The 14,216-nt window shown below is 41.8% G+C and overlaps 1 protein-coding gene across 1 annotated transcript; it reads left to right on the top strand.

Annotated features, from left to right (window-relative positions):
- The first annotated feature begins 164 nt into the window (after positions 1 to 164).
- On the top strand, positions 165 to 13,263 carry parp12b (poly (ADP-ribose) polymerase family, member 12b). The gene is made up of 8 exons (XM_014152861.2): positions 165 to 551; positions 964 to 1,099; positions 2,406 to 2,670; positions 4,502 to 4,597; positions 6,595 to 6,721; positions 11,723 to 11,891; positions 12,243 to 12,363; positions 12,594 to 13,263. Exons 1-8 carry the CDS (start codon positions 235 to 237, stop codon positions 12,692 to 12,694), a joined length of 1,332 nt encoding a protein of 443 aa, XP_014008336.1. The 5' UTR covers positions 165 to 234; the 3' UTR covers positions 12,695 to 13,263.
- The last annotated feature ends 953 nt before the right edge of the window (positions 13,264 to 14,216 follow it).

Below are 14,216 nucleotides of genomic sequence, written 5' to 3'. Positions count from 1 at the left end.
ACTGATTGTGTGCCATATTGGTAACATATTATTGAAAATAGAATGCTTGAGATTTTGAATCAGAACACGTTCTACTTTTATCCACAACGGGGCGACAATCGCCATTGCATTTCTGTGATGCTCTGAATTGAACTCGATCGCCCCTGCGTGGAGAAAAGTAAAACTACTAGCACTGACAATCTGTTGCTGCTTTGCTGCTTCCGCCTTCCCATCCGCAAATGAGAGGCATCAACAATGTCCAACTACTCCAGAGTAATTCATCATGCCACCAGTATATTATGCAGCAACAAAGGTTCCCTGGCCCTCCAGCAATTGCACAGGAAAGTATTCCAGCGTGTTGAAATAACCGAGGACGACTTTTGGTACATCGTAAAGAAGTGTTCTCGGTTTGTTGCGGTGCGGAACCGAGAGAGGACGGACGACTGTGTGATTGTCGCCAAAACGTCGTTGCGACTATGTAAAAATTACACAAAGCAAGATTGCAGAGATTGCCAGGAGCTTCACCTTTGCAAGTATTTTGTTTATGGAAACTGTAGATTTGGGAAAGGCAGGTAAGAGAAACCTCGACCGTGGTGAGTAGTTTTTGCTAGGTTGAAGAGGGGAGTGTCTAGTTAGCAGCAGCATAGCATATATGAGCTAGCTATCACGCCCCCTTTTATTCTGTATTGATCAATCTGGACAAATAGCACCTGCATCCTCTAGTCTAGTCCACTAATGTATGAAAAACTTGTGTTAGCAAATTTTATTATTATCATCAGGTATATTATAAATACAACATATTGCCATATGATGCAGAATTGCCTATTTCCTTAAATTCCTTGATTTGGAACAAGGCATATCATGATCATGAGTTTTCAGTAGCCTACACACAAAAAAAATTATGCTTGATGTCTTTATGGTACACTCCTGTCTGTTTACCTACTCTACTCCGGTCTGTGTGTGTGTGCTGTTCTCTCTCTGTAGGAAGCAGTGTAAGTTCTCCCATGATGTGCGTTCAGAGCATAACTACACGCTCCTGAGGGAGTGCACTCTGCATGAGCTGCACGAGGATGACCTGTTCCTGTTACTGCTGCAGAATGATCCCACCCTGCTGCCGGAGGTAACACATACACACACCAACAGATTGCAGCCCAAATAAATGCTTCACAGAAACACACACAGCAAATTAATTCAGCACAGGCCGCTCCACTACAGACTAGAGCCCCACTACACACCTGGATGGAGCCTTACCATCCAGGAGGCCTGGTGGTCTCCATTATGAAATGAGCCCAGTTCCAATCCCTAGCACCTCTCCCTAAGCCCTTGTAGACTTTCATATACCCTTTCTCCCTTAGATGAATACAGTAGAAACGCAATGCTGTTTCTCATGCTCTCTTTGTGTGTGAATTTGTCTCTTTTGCTCCATGAAGTCTTGCTCCTTTAAGTAAAATGTGGGACATTTCTGCATTACAGGTTTCTGCCCTCAGGGAGTGTAGCAGTGTTCTGAGTGCTCTTTGTGTACGAGCTCATGGGTAGAAGGCGTAGACCTCTATCTTTCTCTCTCACTCTTTTTATCTCTCTCTCATTCTATCTCCCCAAAGAGGGAAGGACAGGAGTAGCTTACATCCTGGCATTCCAGAGAAGGGAATTCTGGACAAGTTTATAGGCAGGTTCAGTGCCAGTGAGAAGGGAATTCTGCACACTGATTGGACGATACAGCTCCGAACCACATGCACCCGTAATCTGATTGGACAACTATACAGAGGCCTTGGAGAGACAAACAAGTTTCTCAAAAAGAAAAAGGAAAAAACGTGTTCAGTTTAACGAGAGTAATGTTGGCTCATCCAGTCTAAACAAATATCACAGTAAATCAATGAAAAGGTTGAGAAGACAAAAGAAAAAAACAATGCGAATACCACCACGTCCAGCCTAAAGCCCAGTGTGGGTGAAGAGTGATCTGAGATGAAGACAAGCCACCACGTCCAGCCTAAAGCCCAGTGTGGGTGAAGAGTGATCTGAGATGAAGACAAGCCACCACGTCCAGCCTAAAGCCCAGTGTGGGTGAAGAGTGATCTGAGATGAAGACAAGCCACCTTGGACCTGTGGGACTTCTTGTGTGTAAAAAAAAAAAAGAACAAAAAAAAGAGCAAACAAAGAATGTTATATTTTTTTAAAGAAAAAATAAAGAAAAAAATGGAAATATAAAAACTTACGCTGTTGATGTGGGTTTGTCCCCAGGAAGTATTCGTTACCCAGAGAGGTAAAGTAGAACTTCTTGGTGTGTGAGGTTAGATCATTTCTTTGGCCGATGACCATGTAAGCCTTCTAAAGGCAACTGCTTGACCCAGCCCCTCTGGTTGGCTATGTGTGACTGCATTTCCACGATGATTGTCTCTGACATTGTTGCCGTGTGTTCCTGACGTCAGGTGTGCTCTCACTACAACAAGGGCTCCGGGCCCCACGGCACATGTACCTTCAGGGACGGCTGCACCAAGGTGCACATGTGCATGCACTTTGTGCATGATGACTGCATGTTCGGGCCTAAGTGCAAGAGGCAGCACGTCATCGACCAGCATGGCCGCCGCATGCTGGAGGAGAGGGGCCTCAGCGGTGACATCATCAACGACCTTCCCTTCGTCTACCAGAACCTCCACCGCCTCAACACACCCACTACACCCTCCATTGCTAAAGGTACATAAATCCCTCCCCTGGAGTGTGTGTGTGTGTGTGTGTGTGTGTGTGTGTGTGTGTGTGTGTGTGTGTGTGTGTGTGTGTGTGTGTGTGTGTGTGTGTGTGTGTGTGTGTGTGTGTGTGTGTGTGTGTGTGTGTGTGTGTGTGTGTGTGTGTGTGTGTTCGTTCTTTTGGCTTGATCTGCAGTATACAGTGAGGGGGGAAAAAGTATTTGAACCCCTGCAGATTTTGTATGTTTGCCCACTGACAAAGAAATTATCAGTCTATCATTTTAATGGTAGGTTTATTTGAACAGCGAGAGACAGAATAACAACAAAAAAATCCAGAAAAACGCATGTCAAAAATGTTATAAATTGATTTGCATTTTATTGAGGGAAATAAGTATTTGACCCCCTCTCAATCAGAAAGATTTCTGGCTCAAGGTGTCTTTTATACAGGTAACGAGCTGAGATTAGGAGCACACTCTTAAAGGGAGTGCTCCTAATCTCAGCTTGTTACCTGTATAAAAGACACCTGTCCACAGAAGCAATCAATCAATCAGATTCCAAACTCTCCACCATGGCCAAGACCAAAGAGCTCTCCAAGGATGTCAGGGACAAGATTGTAGACCTACACAAGGCTGGAATGGGCTACAAGACCATCGCCAAGCAGTTTGGTGAGAAGGTGACAACAGTTGGTGCGATTATTCGCAAATGGAAGAAACACAAAAGAACTGTCAATCTCCCTCGGCCTGGGGCTCCATGCAAGATCTCACCTCGTGGAGTTGCAATGATCATGAGAACGGTGAGGAATCAGCCCAGAACTACACGGGAGGATCTTGTCAATGATCTGAAGGCAGCTGGGACCATAGTCACCAAGAAAACAATTGGTAACACACTACGCCGTGAAGGACTGAAATCCTGCAGCGCCCGCAAGGTCCCCTTGCTCAAGAAAGCACATATACATGCCCATCTGAAGTTTGCCAATGAATATCTGAATGATTCAGAGGACAACTGGGTGAAAGTGTTGTGGTCAGATGAGACCAAAATGGAGCTCTTTGGCATCAACTTAACTCGCCGTGTTTGGAGGAGGAGGAATGCTGCCTATGACCCCAAGAACCTCCATCCCCACCGTCAAACATGGAGGTGGAAACATGCTTTGGGGGTGTTTTTCTGTTAAGGGGACAGGACAACTTCACCGCATCAAAGGGACGATGGACGGGGCCATGTACCGTCAAATCTTGGGTGAGAACCTCTTTCCCTCAGCCAGGGCATTGAAAATGGGTCGTGGATGGGTATTCCAGGCACGACAATGACCCAAAACACACGGCCAAGGCAACAAAGGAGTGGCTCAAGAAGAAGCACATTAAGGTCCTGGAGTGGCCTAGCCAGTCCCCAGACCTTAATCCCATAGAAAATCTGTGGAGGGAGCTGAAGGTTCGAGTTGCCAAACGTCAGCCTCGAAACCTTAATGACTTGGAGAAGATCTGCAAAGAGGAGTGGGACAAAATCCCTCCTGTGATGTGTGCAAACCTGGTGGCCAACTACAAAAAGCATCTGACCTCTGTGATTGCCAACAAGGGTTTTGCCACCAAGTACTAAGTCATGTTTTGCAGAGGGGTCAAATACTTATTTCCCTCATTAAAATGCAAATCAATTTATAACATTTTTGACATGCGTTTTTCTGGATTTTTTTGTTGTTATTCTGTCTCTCACTGTTCAAATAAACCTACCATTAAAATTATAGACTCATCATTTGTTTGTCAGTGGGCAAACGTACAAAATCAGCAGGGGATCAAATACTTTTTTCCCTCACTGTATGTGTATAATCCCTCTGTATATGTGTGTATCAGAGCGTGTAGGTGAGCTGGTCTCCAGTCCTGTGATCAAGAAAGAGGACAGGAAGGAGATTTGTCTGCATTTCATACGCAGGAACTGTAGATTCCAGGGTGAGCTCTCTTCTCCTTGATGTTATATATTTATTTATTTTTGCCTGTTGAAATTGTATTTGTCACATGCGCTGAATACAACAGGTGTATACATTACCGTGAAATGCTGACTTACAAAGCCTTAACCAACAATGCAGTTTGTGAAACAGTTAAGAAAATATTTACTAAATAAACTAAAGTTAAAAAATAAAATAAAAAGTAACACAATCAAATTTTATAATAATAAGGAGGCTATATACAGGGGGTAGTCAATGTGTGTGGGTACAGGTTAGTCGAGGTGATATGTACAGTACCAGTCAAAAGTTTGGACACACCTACTCATTCGAGGGTTTTTCTTTATTTTTACTATTTTCTACATTGTAGAATAATAGTGAAGACATAACAACTATGAAATAACACATGGAGTCATGTAGTAACCAAAAAAGTGTTAAACGAATCAAAATATTTTTGAGATTCTTCAAAGTAGCCGCCCTTTGCCTAGATGATAGCTTTGCACAGTCTTGGCATTCTCTCAACCAGCTAAATGAGGTACCTGGAATGCATTTAAATTAACAGGTGTGCCTTGTTAATTTGTGGAGTTTTTCTTCTTAATGTGTTTGAGCCAATCAGATGTGTTGTGACAAGGTAGGGGTGGTATACAGAAGATAGCCCTATTTGGTAAAAGACCAAGTCCATATTATGACAAGAACAGCTCAAAAAAAGCAAAGAGAAACGGAAAATGCCATGAAGCACTATGATGAAACTGGCTCTCATGAGGACTGCCACAGGAAAGGAATACCCAGTTAACTCTGCTGCAGAGGATAAGTTCAGTAGAGTTAACTGCACCTCAGATTGCAGCCCAAATAAATGCTTCACTGAGTTCAAGTAACAGTCATAACTCAACATCAACTGTTCAGAGGAGACTGCGTGAATCAGGCCTTCATGGTCGAATTGCTACAAAGAAACCACTACTAAAGGACACTAATAAGAAGAAGAGACATGAAACGTGAGCAATGGACATTAGACCGGTGGAAATCTGTCCTTTGGTCTGATGAGTCCAAATTTGAGATTTTTAGTTCCAGCCGCCTTGTCTTTGTGAGACGCAGAGTAGGTGAACGGATGATCTCCACATGTGTGGTTCCCACCGTGAAGCATAGAGGTGGTGGTGTGATGGTATGGGGTGCTTTGCTGGTGACACTGTTGGTGAATTATTTACACACTTAACCAGCATGGCTACCACATCGTTCTGCAGCGATACGCCATCCCATCTGGTTTGCGCTTAGGGGGACTATCATTTATTTTTCAACAGGACAATGACCCAATAACACCTCCAGGCTGTGTAAGGGCTATTTGACCAAGAAGGAGAGTGATGAAGTGCTGCATCAGATGACCTGGCCTCCACAATCACCCAACCTCAACCCAATTGAGATGGTTTGGGATGAGTTGGACCGTAGAGTGAAGGAAAAGCAGCCAACAAGTGCTCAGCATATGTGGGAACTCCTTCAAGACTGTTGGAAAAGCATTCATCATGAAGCTGGTTGAGAGAATGCCAAGAGTGTGCAAAGCTGTCATAAAGGGTGGCTACTTTGAAGAATCTAAAATATATTTAGATTTGTGTAACACTTGGCTACTACATGATTCCATATGTGTTATTTCATAGTTTTGATGTCTTCATTATTATTCTACAATGTAGAAAATAGTAAAAATAAAGAAGAACCCTTGAATGAGTAGGTGTGTCCAAACTTTTGACTTGTACTGTAGGTAGGGATAAAGTGACTGCATAGATAGTTAACCGTGAGTAGCAGCAATGTAAAAACAAAGGGAGGGGGGGTTCAATGTAAATAGTCTGGGTGGCCATTTGATTAATTGTTCACAGTCTTATAGCTTCAGTGTAGAAGCTGTTAAGGAGCCTTTTGGACCTAGACTTGGCGCGCCCCTTTTGGTATATTTTCTATGCTTTTGGTATGTTTTGTTGTGGTTCTTTCATGCTTGTGTGTGTAATGCGTTTGTGTGCCCAGACCAGTGTATCCGTGTGCATTTTAACTTGCCCTATAAGTGGGAGGTGTTTGATGGGAACGGCTGGATACGCCTGCATCACACTGAGGACATCGAGAGAGCCTTCTGTGACCCCCGGAACACACACAGGTCAGCGTTCACCACTGCCCACTAAAATTGAAAGTGGACTCTTACGCACCTTTCAAACCAAGACATTTTTCCTCCAACTTTAGCATCCTGCTAACTTTTATTTCAGCGAACCAACCTAGTCATGATTGCGGTAAAATTCTGCCTACGGCTTAGTATGAAATGTCGCCGTAATGCACTATGCTCTTAAAGGAAAATTCCACCCAAAACACCTTTATTTTTGTATTTTGGAAGTTATATATCTTAACTTGATTGCTGACATGCAAAACAATTTGGGACTATATCAACAATCGACTAATGAAACAAATACCAAAATATAGTTTTGGGGAGTTTTTCTTTAACCTCTATGGGACCCCTTCCCATTCTCATCCCGTTAACAGGATTGAGTTTGACAACAGCCAGTGGAAAATCAGAGCACCAAATTTAAAACAGCTAATATCTCATAATTCCATTTTCTCAAACAATCAACTATTTTACACCATTTTAAAGATAAACTTCTCGTTAATCTAACCACATTGTCCGATTTCAAAAAGGCTTTACGGCGAAAGCATAAAATTAGATTATGTTAGGACATAAACTTCACAAGAAACACCACACAGCCATTTTCCAAGCAAATAGATGCATCACAAAAACCCAAAACACAGCTAAATGAAGCACTAACCTTTGACGATCTTCATCAGATGACACTCCTAGGACATTATGTTACACAATACATGTATGTTTAATGATAATGTTCATATTATATCCAAAAACAGCCTTTTACATTGGCGCGTAATGTTGAGAAATGTTTTCCCTCCAAACCCCCGGTGAATCAGCACAATGAGCACACACAGTACGTAAATTCTCATCGTAAACATTGATCAATATAGAAGTGTTATGCACAGAATTATAGATACACTTCTCCTAAATGTAATCGCTTTGTCCGATTTCAAAAAAGGTTCACGGCGAAAGCACAATTTGCAATAATCTGAGTACACCCCAGATGACACTAACAACTAGCAAACAGAAACCCGCCATCTTGGAGTAAAAAAAACTAAGAAATTACATTATAAATATTCACTTACCTTTGATTATCTTCATCAGAAGGCACTCCCAGGAATCCCAGCTCCACAATAAATGTTCGATAAAGTTCATATGAGTTCTGTTATACTCACAGACACCATTCAAACAGTTTTAGAAACTTCAGAGTGTTTTCTATCCAAATCTACTAATACTATGCATATTCTAGTTTCTAGGACAGAGTAGTAACCTGTTTAAATTGGGTACGTTTTTCATCCGGCCATGAAAATACTGCCCCCTAGCCCTAAGAGGTTTGAAGCTCTTGATGGTAGCTTGGCAGCACCCTTACTACTATCCTCCTAGCCGTTCCAAACTTTGCGAGGCATGTCACTTCAACAAGCCCAGGACATTAACTGTTTTCGTAACCACACCTGGAAATATTCAACAATAATATCACTGAATGATGAACATATTGGAATAAAGTAGGCTAACGCAATTGAAGGCATCAAATTGTTGCTTACTGAAACTCCGAAAGTCACCATTGTTATAATACATTTGAAGCATAGCCTACCCGTGTGTGGTCAACTATTTCAGCACCGTTTTGCGCTGCTTTGAGACACGCGTGGGGCCTCTTGATAATTCAATCAATGTCAGATTTTTATTTTCACTGAATCTCCATTTGGATGTTGGTTAGGCTACAATTAGGCTGTGGAAATGTTAGCTAAGTTGAGGTAAGTGCTGCTCATAATTGTCTTGTCTAGTTGGCTCATGTATTGATACTGATCAGAACATTTTGGCAGTATGTTATGTGGATTATTGTGCTCTTCACTTGCAGTCGTTTAGTAGCCTAGTCCTACCAGACCAAAAGATTGTGACTTGTCTTAATCAATGTGATTTTCTTTCACTGAATCTCCGTCTGTAGGCTATATTTGGTTAATTCTCTGGCTGGGAAAATAAGTAGAGATGGTATAGCTCATCTATTTGTTCGCTTATTTATCACTGATAGAAACATTTAGCATGCAATAATGTAGCCTAAATCAAATATAGGCCTAACTCCAAAAGCCTGCAGAAGTTGTGAAATATGAACACGAGACATGCTTTTTAAAATCTAGATTGCTTCTATTTTCAGTCGGTTTCATGATAAAGATACTCTCAATCTAAGACCCTACCCCTGCTCCCTAACAAAGCGGTGTGAGGGTAGGAAAGTGATGAAACGTGGATTTAAAAAAAAAAAAAAAAAAAGCATGGGCTTACCTTGGGCTCTGTTTCAAAATAAAACTTTTTTATATGACAGCGGTTCCACACTTTGCCATGACGCAAAAATATCGGCCAGTCCTATCCTTTGTATTTTATACGTTCGTCTCCTTCTATAAAATACACTGAACAGAAATGTGACCGACCACCTCGATTCGGTCTTATGTAGCAAAATTTAAATGGTGTTTTTTTTACCTTGGATAAAAGTAGAGACTCAGAGCCACAAAATGGTATACCATACACTGCAGTGGAGGAACAACGGGAAAGTACTTCTGTTTCAAAAGTTGATAAACTTGTAACCTCACTTTTGAGAAAATGTCCCTTGAATGTTTTGGTACACCTTTTCTCTGTCTATTGTTCGCACCCTCTTAAGCCATAGCCCCACCCATCTCTTTTTAATGATTCACATGTGAGGCCATGTGCTGAACAGGGTGAGTAAGGCAGTGTAGTAAACAACCAAAGATTAAGACTAAAAGTGGTGAAAGTAGTGGCCTACAATAAGGAAAAACTCCAGGTAAAAATACACTTTATTTAGTCCTTGGCCTTTATCCTAATCTGACTTTGGTGCAGGTCATGTTGTTATTCACATTACCGTCTCTGGCAAACACACACTATATCAAATAAAATCTAAGTATATTTGTCACATGCACAGGATACAGAAGGTGTAAACGGTACAGTGAAATGGTTATCAAAAATAATGTGTCCAGATAAAAAATAATGTCTAAATATTTTATAATTATTAGATGATGCTTACCCAGACAGACACACTTGTCTAAATTGATGGGTCATGTGAAACAAATGCTATAACCACCTGCCAGCCACATCTACTTAATTGGATTGGTCACTATTGTCTAGACACGTTCATGAAATACAATAAATAGAATGTCGTAATCACTCCCAGACACACCTGGCTAACTTGATGGGTCATGTAATCTGGCAAAGTGGAGTCTTTTGTTTAGACATGTAGCAAAAAAATGAACCATAATCCCAACCCATACTACTAGCAATACAAACTGATTGTCATAGCTAGCCACCATGCATGAAATGCTATAGTATGAACCTGCAGCTATCTAAAGCTTACCAACTAGGTTCAATGTTAGCTAGCTAACATTAGGCTTTAACTAGCAATGCAAATGGCTTTCTAAGATACTAATAATATTACTACACAGATCATACATGTAACGTTAGCTAGCGAGCCAGCAAGCTGCTGTTCCCAAGCTAGCTAACAGTACGCTTTAACTTGCAATGAAAACAACTTTCTAATGTAATTTGAAATGTACAGTATAATATCTAAAAATGAAGCTAGATTCTTATACATGGATTGAACGCTTCACGGCAGACTGGAACCCATTTTTACTCCGTTACAACTTGTTTGGCCCCGTTGTGTCAAGTCACTCCAGTTCACACAGTCCATCACAACTTTTCCCTCTGATCTTTGTCGATAGCGCCTGCTAAATTGGTTAACATGTATGCTCTCGTTGACTGGCCCTCGCTTCATATTCGTCGCCAAACCCACTGGCTCCAGGTCATCTATAAGTCTCTCCTAGGTAAAGTCCCGCCTTATCTCAGCTCACTGGTCACCATAGCAGCACCCACCCGTACGTAGCACGCGCTCCAGCAGGTATATCTCACTGGTCATCCCCACAGCCAATTCCTCCTTTGGCCGCCTTTCCTTCCAGTTCTCTGCTACCAATGACTGGAATGAATTGCAAAAATCACTGAAGCTGGAGACCCATATCTCCCTCACTAACTTTAAGCACCAGCTGTCAGAGCAGCTCACAGATCACTGCACCTGTACATAGCCCATCTGTCAACAGCCCATCCAACTACCTCATCCCCATACTGTGTTTTTTTGTTGTTGTTTTTTTGCTCCTTTGCACCCCAGTATCTCTACTTGCACATTCATCTTCTCCACATCTATCACTCCGGTGTTTAATTGCTAAATTGTAATTAATTCGCCACTATGGCCTATTTATTGCCTACCTCCCTTATCTTACCTCATTTGCACACACTGTATATAGACTTTTTCTCGATTGTGTTATTGATTGTGTTTTTTTATTCCATGTGAAACTCTGTGTTGTTGTTTGAGTCGCACTGCTTTGCTTTATCTTGGCCAGGTCGCAGTTGTAAATGAAAACTTGTTCTCAACTAGCCTACCTGGTTAAATAAAGGTGAAATAAAATACATTCAGGGCACCAATGTTTTCGAGAGCAGTAGCAACACTTTTGCAGTTCTCCATTGATAACGTTATATCTTTCAAAAAAGCTGCAGTAACAAGGGTCATTTACACATACTGAGCAGCTCACGTTATAGACATAAGCATGCGAAATCGAAAACTGTGATTATTAAAAAGATTATTGAACCCAAAACTGAACTTACCTCAAAAAGCACTAATCGCTCTGCACTAGTAGTATCCTAAACCTATCGATGTTACATTTAGCTGGGTGAAATATGGTGTAATAGAAATAAAGCCCTGCTAATGAAGTAAAAAACGTCCTCCCTCGTCTTAAACGGCATCGACCGCCACTGTCGTCCACCCATATCGGCCCACATGCACTCTCTCTCTTTAACTTGCCGGCATGTGCACGCGAGATATAAAAGGCTTATCCAAGTAAGAATGTGGTAAAAATAGAACTGTATGAACTGGGTTCCAATAAACATTAGCAGATTTTTTTTTACAGGCAACATACCGTAAAGTCTGACTGTAAAATTAAAACAATTCATGAATGTCTCCCTCTCTCTCTCTCTCAGCCCGGGCTCTCGGCCAGTAGACTTCCTAACGATGACACAGGAGTCGGACCCCGTGCGGCGCCTGTCCACGGTTTCCTCAGTAACAAAGCCGGCTCACTACATCCTGACCACTGAGTGGGTGTGGTACTACAAGGGCGACCACGAGAACTGGATTGAGTTTGGAAGACCCGTGAGTCTGGAGGGAGAAGGGGAGGCATTGAGCTTTGTGGTGGTTGTTTTGTGGTTGAGATGTGGTTGAGAGGATTCAGTGATGTTAAGTTGTTGTGGTTGAGTTATGGTTTTAGAGCATTCAGTATTGATAAGGGACAAGATTCAATGCAAGGCGCTCTATAGAGCAGCACGTTACTCTAGAGTTTTAATTTAGCATGAGCCGACATGCACAGCGTTTACCGTGAATGCTATCTCCGCGAATGTCGGGGAAATTACCATTGAAAGGCGCATTGTCGGCTGTCCAGTGTGCTGCTCTATAAAACGCCTTGGATTGAATCCCGGCTAAAATATGTATTGGTGTTGCGGTCAGGACGATAAACAGCGTACGACATCCCTCTCGTCCCGGGAGCTGGAAGAAGCGTACCTGGCAGACAGATCTGCTGAGGTCACCATTATGAAAGGTCACCGCAACTACTACCTCAGTTTTCAAGGTAAAGCTCTTATTATATCCCCAACATGCACCTGCACTGAAATAGCTGTCTAATAAATAAACCTGATCAATATGTTTATATCAAAACATGCAGTGACCAGGACAAGGAGTCATTCATCTTTGACCTCTCCCTTCCTTCTCTTTATTGTACCCTTCCTTTCTCTGCCCTACCCTCATCTCCTCTGCCCCTCTCCTCATCAACTTGTCCTCCACTTTCAAACCTTCCTGCAGACATGTACCAGCGGAACCCCAAACACAACACCAAGAGGAGGGTGCGTCGCCGACCACGCTTCATCTCCGTCATGGAAGTGGAGAACAAGACTGCACCGTAGAGAGAGAGAGAGAGAGAGAAGGAAGGAAGGGAGAGAAAATAAATGGGAGGAATAAATGGGCAGATCTGTTCCTCTCTGAATGAATGTAGTACCTTTACTCTGGATCTGGTGAGTGGGGATAAATTGGACTGGCCGACAGTCACCCCAATACAACACAGTATGTAAATCACTCGATACCACAGGGATGACTACCAGATACAGCCATGAAGAGCCAGCAACAGGAAATCAGTGTGTTGATCATTTCAAATAATGTTACTGATATAATATGCATTTTGTTTGCAATCATTTTTTGGGGGTTCATTGGAAAACCTGGTGCCCTCAACTGAAGTCTGTTTTTACGTTTTCTGTAAGCAAGTAATCAATATCTAGGTACAACTCGTCTTTTATGTACAAACTGTCTGACTGTAGACAAATGAGGAAGTACGTTTTTTTATTTCCTGTATATTTTAACATTTAGAATATCTATCAAGTTATGAGTTAATCGCGGTCTGTAGTATATAACTCTATTTCCTAGCATGCATCTCTATATTTGTGTAAAGATGTAATAAACTATAGACTGGTCTGCCATGTTTATTTGTGGAATAGTTTTGTCTATTTTATGTTAACCAAGCAGGGGCGGAAATCCCGGGGGGACACGACCCCCCCATCCTGGGAAAAATATGATTTGTCCCCCCCAATATATCACTGAAACATAACTATGTAATTTAAATAATATTAATAATACGCAATGAAAGCAATTGTGCTGATTATAGACACTTAATAGCGCGTTTTTAAGTTTCAAAAGATTGCAACCCCCCCACCCTTTGCCTCACAATGGTTTGATCCACTGCCAGTTCCTTAGCTTGCTAGGTAACAGAGAGGTCGTATCTACTGTCTGAAAGGCACTCAATGCACGTAACTGACGTGAGGTTAATCCAGTCAATCGCGCACACACACTAGCTGAATATGCAGAGCTAGCGCGCAAATATTAACTATTAAGCTAGCTAGTATCTATTCCATTTATGTGGCGTCGTCAAAGATGGAATCAGCATGCAGATGATGTAAGTTAGTGCTTCAAAGTCCCTGTGATAAGGTTAGCGATAAACTGAAATCCAAACTGAACAGAACTACACTCTCTTCTACCATTGTCTTAAATATATTTAATGGTCTCGTTGCAAAAGCTAAATTGTCGCAAGGGAACTTTTATTTATTTTATTTCACCTTTATTTAACCCGGGTAGCAAAGATTATAGCAAACACCACTGAAACTGAATTGGTGCTCGCTAGCTTTGCAAATTCAGCTATTGTTGGAAGCCAGCCAATATGAAACAAACTATTAAAATTAGAAAAGGTTGCAGCATATGTTGTGTAAATGGTGAACTCATACAGCTGTCAACTCTTGTCATTTTAATCCGTTTCACATTTGCTAGCTACCTTTTACATCGAAGCCCAACTAGAATGATTGAAGATGATAGAAGCTCATCTCCTACTGTAAATAACCTACACACTGTGTGTGTAGCCAGCCAGCCAGCCAGCCAGGTAGA

This window comes from Salmo salar, chromosome ssa17 (genome assembly GCF_905237065.1).
Source record: "Salmo salar chromosome ssa17, Ssal_v3.1, whole genome shotgun sequence".
NCBI lineage: Eukaryota > Metazoa > Chordata > Actinopteri > Salmoniformes > Salmonidae > Salmo > Salmo salar.
The sequence above is the reverse complement of the archived record's forward strand: the minus strand, read 5'-3'. Positions and strand labels throughout refer to the sequence as shown.